The following is a 15,633-nucleotide window of genomic DNA, read 5'->3' as shown; positions in this document are numbered from 1 at the left end:
CATCTCCGATGGCGAAGGGCTTTCTTTGCTTTCCTGTTTTGTGCCTGATTGAAGACTAACAATGCATCCTCCTCACGGTGAATGGACACAGTTACTGGGACAACGAATTGAACTCTGCTCTGATGGCGTTTCATGTGACGTGAGGAATGCATGCCTTTGCTGTTGCTTTCCGTGCTGACGTCCTTTTAGGGCTGTTGGTGGCTCTTTCTGCGCTTATCCTACTGTGAACAAGGCCAGCATCAGCGCTAGAGAACAAATGCCAAAAGCTTACTGTGCCCTTTCTGGAAAGGCTACGAGAACGCACGTCCCCTCACTAGTTCTTAGCGAAATAAGCGCTTTAGGCGGGCAAAACAAGCCTTAACTCTACTTCAATGGGGCAGGGCTTCAATCTTGATTAGTTCAGGAAAGCTCCCCGCAGGTCACGACAGCGCGCTTAGTTTGCGATAAAGCCTATCGCATCAAGTGGAGCATTGCGATTAGTGAACGCGGGCGATGGTCCTGAATCACAGGTCCTAATGTCGGACTTGGCTAGGTATGGACACCATGGCTAGGTGTAACAGTTCGAGGAAATTTAGTTCAAGAAAATTTTGTTAGCGGTAACGTTTTCTGTTGGTCGTTGAAACTGTTCCTGAATGTTTCGTTTAACGGCAAAGAAAATTATCTAGGTGGCGGTCTTAAAGGAGCGGGCTAGTGGTTAGACACGGCCTTGCAGAAGCCCGTCGTCTTGCTGCATCTTGTGTAGACGGCTGGACTAACAAGCGTGCTCTGTTTGCCGTTCACTGCTGCCTTATAAAATTCATGGGCACAGTTTGACGTCCTGAAGTACCATTGCGACACACAGTAGGCTCTGTAATGTCGACCGATGTATAGATCATTGCTGCACGTTCTTCTGTATATGTCCTCTACCCGTGGTGAGTGTCAGTGGCTATTTTCAGTGCCATTTCTTGGGTTAATGAAATACCCGCGAGTTGAGAACTATGAAAGAAAGTGCACTTTGTTCCCTGAGTGAGTTTATCTCAGGTTGAGTTGAATATCTGCTCTGATTTCCGGACGGACAGTTGGGACAGTGAGTATCACGCCATCTGAAGTTGCAGAGCATTAGTGATGTGACGAGAGCATTCGTCTCCACTTCGCCGTGTGTTTGTTGAGTCACGAATGCAGTTATTTATGATGCTCTTATAGTGTACGACAATTGTGCTTTGAAACTGCTGGTTTGATACCTTACATGGCGGCCGCATTTCGATGAACGGTGCGAAAGCTGAAGTGCGTTAAAAGATCTCATGGGGTATGGTATGGTATGGTATGGTATGGTATGGTATGGTATGGTATGGCATGGTATGGCATGGTATGGCATGGTATTGCATGGTATGGCATGGTATGGTATGGTATGATACTGTATGGTACGGTATGGTACGGTAGGGTATGGTATTGTATGGTATGGTATACGGGATCTCAAAGTGACGCATTGCCTATGAGGATCACAGCAATTGAAGGTTCTGGATTCATTTAGACCGCCTGAGCTTATTTAACGCCCGCTGACATTGCACATCACACAGGCATTTTCACATTTCGCCGAGAGCGAAATACGGCTGCTCAGCCTCGGATTCGACTCCACAACCTTCGACTCGGGCATCCGAACGCCAAAATGGGTGAGCCATTCTGCCGGATGCCTCGCGGAGCACTCTGCGTAGCATTCTGCAACAGTTTCTTTGGTTTCGTAACGTAAAGAATAAATGATTGCAGATGGGGTGACATCTATAGAAAGAAAAGCGCGTGGCACATGAACATAAAGCGCAAGTACTTAATGAAAAGGCCAGGACGGACTGCACTGTGGCTACGAGCGCTGTGTCATATATGATACCATGCGGCAATCTTCAATGTTCATGTTCGTCCACCCATCTCAGCGTCTGTGTTTTTTGTTGCCTCTCTTAGTGAAGTGAATCATGCCCCGAAGCACTGAACGCTAGAGTGATGTGAGACGCGTCTAGCCCACGTACTTAGCCCGAGCAAGCTACGCAAACCTCCGTGGGAGCAGTCGCGGCTCAGCGGCCAGGAAGCCCGCGCACTCTTCGGGTTTCATATATCGATATGGGGAGACAAAAACGGAAAGGCCACTTCCTCATGCAGCCTACTCGGCCGGCTGTACTTACGCAATGAATTGTGCCACCGCTGGGTTTCTCGATTCAGGCAGCTCCGTGTCACGAACAGGCTGACCCTCGTTCTCAAGTGCGTGTACTCAAAGAGGGAAATGAGATGGAACTGAGACTAATGAGGTCCGCGCAGAGCGGAAATCGTGTGAGCTAAGCGGCCTACAAGTCTGCTGCAAGCCAACCGTAATGGCGGTATATATTGGCTTGCCTCCTGCTGCATTATCTCTGAAAGAAGCTTCATTTCTCGAAGCCGAATATGCTGTGGCTGTACGCTGCCAGTTTTATCGTCCTCGTTTTTATATTTATTCGTTAATATTCAGAGACGTAAACTAGGAGGATAAAAATGAGATGTACTGTGCATTTTACAGGTTCTCAAAGATCTTGACGAGCAGTTTACCAGTATCCATATTGAGAAATATATTATAGCAGGTTTATCTTACCGGTACTCAACAATGGTGCATAATCGTGGAGGCTAACGTAAAGTTTTGAAGTTAAATGGAGAGAAACGCAGAGCTTAATGTGTAACGGTAGGAGAACAAAGAGAATAGAGTTGGTCAAGGCACAAACGTGAGTTAATGACATCATAGCCGAAATAAAGGAGGAAAAATGGGCTTGAGCAGGAGACCTGATGTGAGAGCAATATATTCGATGGTCAGTTAGGGTAACGGAATAGGCTCCAAGAGAAGGCAAGCGTAGGAGGGGCGGCAGAAAGTTATGTGGGTGGATTAATCTAATAAGTTGACAGGGACAAGGCGGCCGCAGCTGGCACAGGACAGAGTTTGTTGGAGAGGTGATGGCATTTAGGCTGCTGCTTCTGCTGCTGCTCCTGATGATCATGATATATTTGTCACAAAAAGGGAATCTTCATTGAAAGTTAGCATCGTGTTCTTTTACGTTCTTTTTCATTGCCACTCCTGTCCTGTATTTCTGATATGGAAGCAAGCTTGTTATCTATGCACGAGCTGTTAACAGTCGTTCATATATTGCGGAGCTTGGGCTTAAGTTCCTTTTTTCTTCATGTGACGGGCACTCCACCCTAGAGCATGCTAAGTGGTGCCATTCTGATTGTACTCTGACAATGCGCAGACTTATATGCGAAAGCAGTCTTAAAAAAAAAAGAGCCGGAACTTCAACTCAGCTCAAAGCTGTTAATTTTTCGATAAAGTCAAAGTGGAGGGTACTGGTATAACTTTAGAGGGTGTTCCTTTTTTCACTTCTGTTTTTATTTTAAATTCACTGCTGGGGGAATCAAGGGCGCCCAGCTGTGTTTTCAGAGTTTGCGGCCTAAGCCAATAAGTTGTCGTTCAACGAGCTTCTTGCACACTTTGGGAGCTCCTGTGTGAGGGAGAACAATATTCTATTCACTTTGCTTATAAATCATTATTTTCTTAATTTTTCCTGGAAGATGTTGTGGTGATACCTTTGAAACTTTGCCTCCACTGGCAATGGTTCTCCTTGCAACATTTATAGGTCGAGAACAGTGGCGGTCACGTTAAGCTTGCACGGCAAATTCACGCCACCCGAAAAAAGTATCTCGAAACAAGTGTTCGTTAGTCTTTGTATTATCTCCCGTAACTTCCAAATCAGGCTTAGAACATGTTTTAGGTGCTTGCTAATGTAAAGCGAAGCTTCTTGGTATTCCTGTTTTTTGTCTAATTTTCGCTCCACTTTGTTCATCGTTTCTTTGTATTTTTGCAGTTTTAGGACGTAAAGGTGTCCTCTGTTACACGAGGCGAAATTTAAACACTCGCAAATACCGTGACATAGAACTAAGGGCGCACTCGTCACTCTGAGGCGATTTACACTGGGATGCTGCTCTGCGATCATGGCTGCAAATTAGAAAAGCAAATAAATGAATAAAACGCCATAACGAATTAAGGCGCAAACAAGAAAACCCGAGGAAGCTCGGGTACCAGACTCAAGTGCGTGCGGTCACCTTGCGAAAGGGTAAGAGAAGGGAAGAGAGGGCGAAACCTAAGAGAGTGCGGGAAGTGCGCGCTGACGCCACACAACTGAACATGCCCGAGGGCGGTCACGCGGACCTATCCAATCCCAGGAGCGCACAAACTCCCTACAGGCCCACTAGGGCACTCAAGAACGAAAGATACGGTGCTACTTTCTCGCCCCTGGGTATGTATCTTCTTTCGTCCTATCGGTGCTCTGCGGTTTGAACAGAAAGACGCTGGAACGTCATTAGGGGTAACGATGCAGATATGAAGGCAAACGCGAGCCCGGCATCAATTTTAATTTGGTGCAGCAGGGCATCACACCATCGCGCTTGCAGCGCGAAAATAAACATACTCCCAGGCCTATCGAGTAGTTTAAGACCGCCGAATAATTTCAAAAGCATACAGGAGCACCGGACAGGGATGATAGAGGCCAGAGCAGAGGCGCACTAGCGCTGCATAGGCTACGGACTAGGTGGGTTTTGAATATTTAGCCCTGAGCAGACTGATAATCGAGGATGGTATTTCTGAAATGCAAGTGACGTTCAATGAGCGATTTAAGCTGTCGTCGGAAAAAGCAGGAATGAGAAAAACGGCATATTGCTGGGTCAACGTTGCGAGTGACGGCATATCTTAAAAATGTGTCGACGCTTGCGACTTCGTAAAGTTCGCGAACGCGAACTTCAGAAAAAATTCGGCATCGGGTATTAGGGGAGCGTGTAGAATGTTCGGTATGCGCCTTAGGATTGAAGGGTAGAGTATAACTACTAATGGGTTAATCCATATAAACGTTCCTTTGATTGTTGTCTTTATCCTTAACAACATCAATCATCGCCAAAAGTTGCCTTGTTGTGGCAAGCTTACTTTCAATAACATCCCGTATGCTGCCTTTATAGAGTGTTAAAAGCGTAAAATTGACAGAAATTTGCTTAAACAAAAAGAATGTAGTGACTGCTGTCTTTACTACTCGTACGGAGCGCGCAAGTAGTGGAATTAGTCGCCAAGCGTATTATTTCAGCAACCATCATAATTAGGAATATAAGAACTACTTTATAGCTATTTTCCGCCCTAAGGAACAATCCAATGCAAATTCATCGATCAAAACAAACGGAAATACATTTATGAAGCCTGGAGCTTTCGTCGGGAGACCTGCCACTGCTACGCAGGTCAAGTACTAGCAGAACTTAACCCTGAACAGGAATTGGCCTATATAGGAGTAAAATGGGTGTGTGCTGTCCTCCAGCGCACACCTTTTTAAGAGCAGGGTATGCCACCCAAGCCCTGGAGTAGATTTATGTTGCTAAACATAGGTAATTCTTACGGTTAGCAACTAAAGCAAATTCCCTCGTAAGAGCAAGCGAAATTCTGGCATTTGGAATGTAGTTTAAGTGGAGTTTACATTACCATACCTGCTTGGACGGCTTAATTACATAAATAACACAGCAGAAGCTCACGACTAGGGAGCACAGCGCAGCCTGAAGGGCGAACACCTTTTCGCGGCACTTCCCGGAGTGGCGTTGATGGTAAAGGTAGTTTGAGGTGTAGAATTTGGCTGTTAGTCGTCGACGCAGCGTCACTGCAGCTGTGGCCGGTGATCTGCGGGGTTACTGTCAGCTCGCGCGTGGCTCGGCGTTTTACCATTCACATTTGTCGACGAGACGGTGAGAATTGTTTCTCTTGAATATCCTTTGTTTTTATGTATTTTTTGTGTGCACTTTGCATCATCGCCAGTGTGTTGTTGCTTTGAGAAACAAATGCCACACATGCGTTACCTTAAAGGTAACGTCTGATGTTTCCATTTAGTTCGTGCTTATTTTACTAACGCTTGGTTACTCGATTTTTCTATTTAATTCAGATGATTTGTATTTTTTTGCTTTCTTCTCAAATTGTCCCTTTTGCACTTTTATTTGACTTGCCGTTGTCCTTTGGATGCTATGTACTAACCACGCGATGGAAATTGTCATTGATGCAGTTTCAGATTGATCTATTAATGCTTTATAGGACAACAGCCCTCATGTTGTCCCATTTGTTTCAAGTGCTGCCAGAGGAAAAATGACGCTACTAAGTACGTAATTTTGCGTAGTACACACCACAGAAGTATCAAACTAAATATTCAGCGCGTTTTTCTTTTTCGCTGAAAGACCTCCTTGCGGTTCCGGGTAACTTTATAAGCGCGGGTGAACAATTTGTCGCGGCTCATATTGGCGGGGGGAATAAATTTTGAAAAATTATTAACTTTTGAGTTTTTCTATTAGTCAGCCACTTCATAATACTTCTTGATGAAAATTTCGATTTCGTTGCACATATTCTTCTATGTTGACAAGACATGTTGCACTGATGCGTACCGCATGTAAGGTTTCTTTACGAAGTGATTGGTAGAAATGTGTACCCTTTTTCAGGCAATAGTGCAGAAGACTCGCTGGAGCGAAAACCTGCCGTCCGCCGGCCAACACTGTGTCGGAACGTGAAATAGAACAATAGAGTTGGTCCTGAGCAGGATTCGACCACACGACGGAGCGAAAAGATCAGCGTCGCTAGCCGCTGTGTTCCATTTTGCCATAGCAACAGCCTAATAACCCACGTGTTAAACTGCCAGTCTCTCTCACAGTGCTTTGGACATCTTCTTTATCAACTTCCATTCATGCCTCTCCCGCTGTGCTTAGAATATCGTGATATTCATCATTTTGCACCCGCTTCCAAACGCAAGGTTGAAAAAAGGTGGAATGAAGCGCCAACTGATGTGCATGGAGCGACACAGGACGGCGGGAGATTAGAATCATCAAAGCAGGTCGCATTAATCAATCAATAAGCAACAAGGAACGTACGAGCCACGAAGTTATGCTTTCGCATACTGCTGCAACAATTAAGTTGATCGTCTCTCAGCTTTTTCTAAAAAACAGCAGTCGAAACGGCTTGAAAGTGGGTGATGTCTTTCAACTTCTAGAGTCATTCTAAGTGCGATTTTAATATTTACCGGCATACGACACATGCATACAACTTGCGTCTAATAAAATCGCAATTATCAGAGATCTGTGCTTTCTGTTATAATGTTCAGGGCTTTGTGCCTAATCAAGTCACTTTATAAATTGCGTTTAGCCCGGAGGCCTTTTAGTTTCTTGGAGAAATTACATTTGCATTGATGTGAATTTCACAATCAAAACGGTAAAGCGCGCACTTAACCTTGTATTTTTGTTAATCTAAAATAAGGGCCGCTGGAGCAGGTGAAGACGAAAATGCTCCAGCTTTTATCGATGAGCTGAATCCACGCAATGAATGAATTGATAGCAAAGCGCTCACAAAAAACCTGCTCGATGAATCTTTCCCATGATGCGCTAACCACTGCGACGAAAGATTGCTATTCAAAACTGAACTCTTAATTCGTTTTCTTCAAGCGTCAACGTGCCGATGTCGGTTTCCTTCACCATAGGAAAAGTCTTCCTGTTGTTCTGCCGCACGTGCTACTTCATGCCCTGGGGCTCAGCGCAGCGGCAGAAATGTGTCATCCGCTCTCTTTATGGGTCTCTTTAGGTACACGCCGTTTCCTGACAACTTAACTAGAGTCTGTCAAATGGTATTCTGCATAGGAGAAGAATATACTGGTAGAGCTTTCAGCCACGTCATTTAGAGCCGCGTTTGCGTTCCGTCGTGCATCGAGTGGTAAGAAATCGACATATAAAAACATGTGTAACATTGGAAGCATATACCGAAAACAAAATAGAAGGGCTGGAACTACATGACACCAAGGTGATGTAATTATTATTTCCAAAACTACTGAAAGGCGTCAGAGCAGGAAAAGCGTGATCGACAAAATAAGAAAGACTCTTCAAATTTTGTCAAGAAATCGCATCTTTCCTGCCATTCATCTCTTGAACTGATGGGCCTTTCAAAGCCGTAGTCAAGGCGTCTACCGTTAGCCACAAAATTCTTCGCGGTGCTGAGCATTCTGTATTCATACTCACAGACTCAGAACACAAAAGCTACGAATGTGGACTAGCAGGAAAGCGCAGGAGCTGCTACGAGAAAAGATGTTTCGGGGGTGGAACGGCCCAAATATTTTTGCCATTTTTTCGACGTTCACGTAGAGACGTGATATTAGGTCCTCGCAACCGCGTCTCTTCAAGAACGTCTAGTCCTGAAAACTTTTGTTGTGATGTTCGAGCAAAACGATTAACTGGGCCCACTTTCTGTCAGTTTATTCTTCAGATGGGAATGCCCGAACTGATTAGCGTTCAACATAGCACATACTTACATGCAATGCTAAATAGGAGGACACACGATCGTGGCCACGGCAGTCGCATTTAGATGGAGGCGAAATTCTAGAGGCGATGTACTGTGCGATGTCAGCGCACGTTAAAGAACCCCGGGTGGTGGAAATTTTCGGAGCCCTCCACTACGGCGTCCCTCATAGCCTGCGTCGCTTTGGGACGCTAAACCCTCACAAACGAAACGCACCAGAATCTATGCCACCTGCTGACAAGTGGCTTGCACGCTTAATTAGAACAGCGTACCTGTTATTTTCTTCTCGAGGAATATTTTTGTAAAGTGCAGAGTTGGGTCATGACAAGCGCTAATGAAAGGTACGAGGGAATAAAATGCAGCTTAATTAGTTAATGTATGGGTGTTCGCTTCACACTGCAGGACGAGGTTTTCGCTAAACTTCTTAGTGTAAGCTTCTGGACAACTAGACTTGCAGAGCCGCATCGGTTCCTTTCGGTATATACCGAACCGTTATCGTAACTAGCGGCGAATTCCTCTCACGTAGTGACATCGTTGACGACGTTTTTAGACACCTTTTCCTCGAATGGATTTCCGGTCACATAATTGAGTTCTGTTTTGAATGAAGGCCTCTTGTGCGTAGTTCTCCAGCAGAAAAACAAAATGAATATATGCGCACCAAGGTTGCCGGAATTATTATCCCCCCAAAATATCAGTTGCAAGCCAACAGCTCAATCCTCTTTGACAGCCATTCTGCCTCGACAAGAATCTCAGGTTCACGATCCCCAGCCTAAACCCTCCTCCCCGTACCGGGCCTTCCGCCTCGGAGTGAAATCCCTATTTAAACAGCGCCAATGGTGAACGTTTTGCCCAGACGAAAAGAAGTCCTCTCCTCGAAACGATGACAAGCAACCTGAGGCTTTCACCTCCCTTGTTCACTTCGTGAGTGGGTCGAGAAAGCATCTGCCTGCCCACTCCGTACCGTGAACATTAAAGATGAGGTTGTTAGTTGCCGATAATTATCTCTGGATGACACCGAGTGGCTTATTATAACTAAACGTAAACCGTGGTTTTAGAAGCAGAAAATTATTGTCCGCATTTTGAGAATGGCACATAGCTGACACACCGCGGTGGCTCAGTGATTAAGGCGCTCGTATACTGAGCCATAGCACATGGGTTCCAACCCGACCGCGGCGGCAGCGTTTCGATGGAAGCAAAAGGCGCCCGTGTGCTGTGCGATGTCAGTGCAGTTAAAGATCCCCAGGTGGTCGAAATTATTCCAGAGCCCTCCACTACGGCACCTCTTTCTTCTTTCACTCCCTTTTTTATCGCTTCCCTTGCGGCGCGGTTCGGGTGCCCGCCGAGAAATGGGAGACAGTTATTGCGTCTTTTGCTATCCTGGAAAACCAGTTCAAAACACAATTTTGACATAGGTGATGATTACCGGTATCTCGATTTGCTTCAGTTCAATTGCTAACTTGACTGTAAATTGTGGAGTTCAAAACGTCCCGAAGTGACACACAGGCAATCAGGGACGTCGCAGTGGTGTGCTACAGAATTATTTAGACTTCCTGGGGTTCTTTACCGTACACTGATATCGCAGAACACGCGAATGTTCTTACCTTTCGCTTGCGCCAAAATGCGACCACCGCCTTCGCGGTTCGATGCCGCGACCATGTGATCAGCAGCCCAACGCCAAATGCACTGAGCTACCACGGCGGGTCCCTTTGTCGGTAACTGTCGGTGCAATTAGAGGCTCGCTGATTAAACTAGCATTACTTTGACAAGCTGATTAAGACTAGTTGAAAAGAGCGAAAATCCTTGTTTTAAGCCTTTCTTGGACGCTCGTCAACAGCGCTGCTCGTGTAACTTAGACGCTGCGTCCCGGCAACCTTACTTCGTGCTCCTCCTGCTCGGTCCGTCTATCTTTGATTGGTTGCTTGCGACGCGCTACGGGCATTTCCCTAGCAATGGGTGCATTCTCTACGAGTTAGCACTTTCACTTGAGCGATACACTATGTTCGTTACCTCAAAGTCAGATGGAGCGAATCAGACTGAATGCTTGTTACTGAAGTTAATGTGGTGCATACAGCAGTTTCCACTGAAGAAAAAAAGATCAAACTGTGAAAAAAACCACCTTATCCATTTCGCAACATAACGTTTGCAGTCCGCGTACCCACTACTGGAGTTTGTATACTGGAGTTTGTATGTTACTGGAGTTGGAGTATCTGGAGTTTGTATAGAAAGTTTGATGTCAACTTTTCTCTGTGGCCAGAGGTTTCTTATTAAAAATTCTTGGTGTTACTTCGATGCAGTTGTGTAAAGAAAAAGGGGAGGAGGTATACGCGACTTCTAGCCACGTTCAACTCCTCTTTTCTTATCTAGTATTACTGATTGCGAAAAAATAGGAAATTTATTGGATAAAAATACCTTTCCAGTTCCAGGGATTTCTGGTTGGTTTCAAGGCTTCGTGTCAATCTTTCACGAAACTCGGAATAACTGCATAAAATCGACCGAATGCCCCTTGTTCCGAATTCTCGAAATACTGATTTCTTAAACATTAGTGTCGTTAACAAATTCGTAGTGTGGATGTAAAAAAGTATTTTCTTTGATTCCTTCCTAATTTGAGAATTAACGTTTCAAGGTTTCCCTATGCGTTCACAGAAGGAATTGCGCATTTCAAATAGTGATGCAGAGCTTGACGTTACCGGCTGGAAGGGCTTTCTTACACGGATAATCGTGTTGTATACATAATTTCTTTAAAATATTGCTATAATCTTTGGAGCAAAAAGTTATTCGGGTAGTATTGATGATTTACTATGTAGATGCAGTGCGCAGCTTTCGTAAGCCTGCAAGAAAAAATGCTATCTGTTCCGCTTTTTCACCTGCCATCGTGGCGACTGTCAAAGGCTCTCTTTCTGACAATTTGGCTGCCATTTCCAGCTGTTATTATAATAGCCAGTCAGTGAGCTTAGAGCTCCCGGTTCTCGTGTGAGCCATTGTAGCGCTTAAGGGGCAGATTATTCTGGCTGTATTGTCATTACTATTGATATGGCGTTGTGGGTGCATTTCGAGCTCTTCATTCATTAAGAGTTCGAAACACAAAACGTGATAACTAAAGATAGCATTGAAATTCTTATTTGCTGAGAACGCAATATTTGAATATTGTCTTAGGACACCGAGGCCCAACCAGGCTGCGTCACGAGTGTGAGCAGCAATGTTTTAGCCAGCTTGCGTTAAGGCATTGCAGTATTAACAAGGAAAAGGCTTCGCTCCTGAATATTAAAAAAGATGACAATTAATAAGAACTCCGTCAGGAATTAATCCGAACTCCGTCAGTAAATTGGTGAATGGTCCTCAACTTTAGATGAAGATAAGAAAGCACGGTATGAGGTTTTACCCCATTTTGCAAAAATATTTCTAAACAAATTTCGACTGGGAGCAGACATCCAGTGAAAATGTTCATCTGCCATTTCAGGCTTTCATGGTTTTATTCAACCCTATAATGCGCATAATAACTATATGTCGGAGGTTTTAGAAGTAACTCGGTTTTGATCTTTTACTAATCATGCGATTTGGCCTTTTTTTAAAAGGCACATAATGATTACTGTTTGCTATCATAGTCGCCAAGGGATGTTGAGGTATGCTGGATGTCAGTAAGTCGCCGAGTTTAATGGCACATAATGCCCCTAATACCACTTTTGACACTTCAATATACATTCCCACGTCATCCTTTGCGGTAAGGCATCAAAAATTGTTTTTAATGCTTTTTTCGCGTTTCCGTATAACTTCTGTTAATTCCTGCAGTAAAATTTAAAGGTCGATAACATGCGCGAGAGACGCTTTGATAATATGTAACCATAGCACCGTTCTTAAGTTTATCGAAACATGCTTGCTCAGTTTCCTCCTTACATACAAACCGAAGATTATTTAACAAGTTTTCTTGACTTCCGAAGAATTTGAGCTAAGGCGCTGTCGCCTTTCACATCTTTGTACTTTTCTTCATCTTTCTTTGGAGTGCCATTCTAGGAAGAGGTGCGACCGATACTGAAAAAAATAATGGAGGCATAATGAACAGCGCATACGTTGGTAACAAGCCTGCGTTGACGAAGGCTTGCAAGGCCTTAAGGAGTAGTGAGCATGATGAAACCTTAATGTGAACATAGGAAAATTCTGATAACTGTGAGCGTCACCTGCAGCTAGAACGCTCAATAATAGAAATAAAGTACTGTGCCAAAAGGGAAATAAAGTATCCTTATTCCGAGCCTGCAATTAAGGGCGATTGCTGGCTAGTGCCACCAGGTGCCGCCAAACGGCTTCACCTAAGCAAAGTTGTCGCAGCCGATGCTTTTTTTTTTTGACAAAACACCCGAGATCCCTTGGGTATTAGACGGCTTAGACACTTATGGTTCCTTACTGTGTTCTTCAATGATTATTCTATTTTTATGAACTGCTTTTTACACAGCCGCAATGCGTTGAACTACAACGTTAGGTCCTTTCAATCCACCTCCAGTTCTTTTGCACGATAACACAGTGAACTTCATGTTAAAGAAAGCGTTCACCTTTAAGACTGCTAGTCCAGGAGGAATACTGCCGCTTCAAGTCATTCTCCGCCATTTGTGAAATATACAAAAACTAATGGCTTTCCAGATTTTTGCTCTACATTATGAATATATGCAGCGGAACGGACAGAAGTAGACCTCCTAATTTGTCTGAACTTAGCCTTGAACGACACCTCTTCCGCACCTGCGTCTCTTGCAGATCATCAAGCAGAAAGACGGGAACATAAAACACTCATAAGGCATTATATGTTCGTATACTACCTAGTTTTTTTTGTGGCATATTTGAGTCAAAAGCAGCTGTTTTGGCTTCTTGATGACCATATCTCTAAGGGAAGCCCCCTGCTATACTTTGATCTTGAAGTTATCTAACTCTTTTGTTTACATTACTAAACTTCCTTTTGTCCAGGAGAAAAATGAAAGATGTTACTCTGCTCAATTTTTAGGAATATGCAGCTAAATAAGACTTGCAAGACTGAAACTGCGCTGTTAACGAGCTGTCGTGACGGCGGATGAACGACGTTGTTTCAAAGAAGCAGCCGGAACCTTGCCAGCTTTGTGCGCGCTTTCATGAGCTCCATCAACGACGGGAAGCCGGAGTGCTGCTTCGTTCAGGCATGCCGCTTGGTGTCGCATAAAAAAAGAGGCAAGCGATAGGTGAAAATTCGTCGCTTTGCAACGGCATCACACCTAATGAACGAGTGGCGCATACTTGATTTCTCATTGCGGTGCTTTTTTTCTTTAAAAAAACATAGCGCTTATTGTGCGAAGAGCATATCTCGGAGTAGAAACTTCGTGAGCTCGCGGAACCAGTGGCACAAAACTATGAACGGCGTGAAAAAAAGTGGAGAGCGAGTCAGTGTTATTGGGCTTTGCACCTTCTCAGATGTTTATTAAAGGAGTGGGCCACACACAAACTCATATTGTCACTTCCATATTTCGTTGCCATTATGATGGCTAGCACGAACCTGCCTAGATTAGCAAGTCTGAAAAGCATCTACGGTGCGCTGGCCCGAGATAAACAGAACGGTAAAAGCAAATAAAATTTTATAAAGCATAAAACTGCAATATAAGGGCCCGAACGTGTCTCCGCATCGCTTTGACCCACTTAAAGAGAGGCCTCTTTCTTCCTTCGCGATTTGTCTTCGAGATGTGTATTTTTGCACACATCCATCCATTAAGAGTGCAACGGCGGTGTACGATGTTTAGCACAGTCATGCGCGCTTGGACGAAAAGAAACATCTCATTTGTTACCCAGCATCGTAGGTGCTCCAGCACGGAGACTGGGCTCGCCGTTGTAATTGAAGCTTGAAGAGATTAAAGCTTTAGATATTAAACAAAAGAGGTAGACATGTGGTAAGCTGGCGAGTAAGCTTTCGCAATAACTACAATCTTCAGTGCACACAAATTGGGATGCAGTGAAAAAGCTCAGTGCAGTGCACGCGTATTTAAATTGCAATTCATCGCCAAATGCTCTGAAAGGTTGGGCAGAGATTTTGCGGAGAAAACGGTATGACAGATTGAAAGAAGAATGATTTGTTTGCTTCTTCATATGCCGGACGAATCTTGCGCCACCTGTTGATCCTGGAGCTATTCATAGACCACTTACCGTGCACCTGGAAGCGGCTGGTATTGGTCGATCAGAGCGAGTGGATGTACAATCGACCTTTAGGAGATGTCGTGAGGCACTTTAAACAGCTGCGTCTCCTGCCACCCAGGAGCAAATTGCATATCGCAAAAAATCTTGCGCAAACTATTATATAAGCCACACACTGCTAATTTTCCTCTCCTATCTCAGCGTCAGTTTTTCTAACTTCTCGAACTTGCTCCGAAACAAATTTTAGAGTTAGAAATTATTACGAGTGTTGACTGAAATGGCGGTACGCTCATTCTTTGAAATGGAAAATGTCCCAGTGGAACAGTTGCGGTTTCTTGAAGTATTCTTTCGTTTACTGTTACAAATGCAAAAGGTGCAAGCATTTAAGCAACCAAGAATGGTGTCCACTTACAATGAGGGCGGAGCACAAAGACGCGGTGACCAGCAGGAGCACGGTGAAGAGGGACGTCATTGTCGGTGCAGTTGACACGTTGGCTGAAGAGCTGCCGACCCTGCTGTGGAACTCTACTGCCGATCCTTACAGGCCGTTTGGCGCGACGAATGTGCTAAGCTAGCTTACCGCTACAAGTAACTTAAGTCCACCAAACTATACCAAACTATTTGACTTTCAGCCAATAATATTTGGGAGAACGCCTCGGCGCTGCCGTTTACCGAAGATTACTTTTTAGATGCGGGGGACCTGTCCTGCCTATTGTCACGTGAAATTTGGCGCCGGCAGTTCGCGCACTTTTTGTGAGGCTGTGGTGGAAGCAACAGTAGACGACGGCTGGCCGCGCGAGAGGTCTGAGTTTGGCGCTCGCGGGACGGCGCGCTTTTATGGAGCGCGCGCAAGGTGTCACGTGACCGGGACTTGGGCGGCCAATCATTAGAGAGCGGGTCCTCGCGGAAGGCGGGTTGAAGCGCCGGCTGCGCGGGAGTTGGGGAAGTGGTGGAAGCGGGGTGGCGGAGGCGCGTGGGGAAAAACGTTCGCCGGAAAGCAAGCAAGGGCGCGAGGGGGTGGCGCCTCGAACTACGCCTCACAAACTCCATCGACGCAAACTGCGAGGGAAACGCGCGCGCCGCGCTTGTGTGCTTGGTAAGGACTCTCCTTTCTCAGTGTTTCTTTTTCCTTTCTTCCTTTCCCCTCGAGAACGGAAAAGGGAGAG

General features: G+C 45.0%; 1 protein-coding gene across 2 annotated transcripts in view; it reads right to left on the bottom strand.

The window, feature by feature from the left end:
- Positions 1–15,273, bottom strand: part of LOC144118974 (uncharacterized) — a 140,802-nt gene extending 125,529 nt beyond the window's left edge. The window contains exon 1 of one of the 2 annotated variants that reach the window (XM_077651733.1): positions 14,880–15,273. In XM_077651733.1, the coding sequence (XP_077507859.1) occupies positions 14,880–14,939 (60 nt within the window). In that variant the 5' untranslated portion in view covers positions 14,940–15,273. The remainder of the gene's footprint in view (positions 1–14,879) is intronic. The other variant, XM_077651732.1, reaches the window with a different exon arrangement.
- Positions 15,274–15,633: the final 360 nt, after the last annotated feature.

Source organism: Amblyomma americanum, chromosome 2, assembly GCF_052857255.1.
Source record: "Amblyomma americanum isolate KBUSLIRL-KWMA chromosome 2, ASM5285725v1, whole genome shotgun sequence".
Lineage (NCBI taxonomy): Eukaryota > Metazoa > Arthropoda > Arachnida > Ixodida > Ixodidae > Amblyomma > Amblyomma americanum.
Note: the sequence above shows the minus strand (reverse complement) of the source record. Positions and strands in the feature narration are given on the sequence as shown.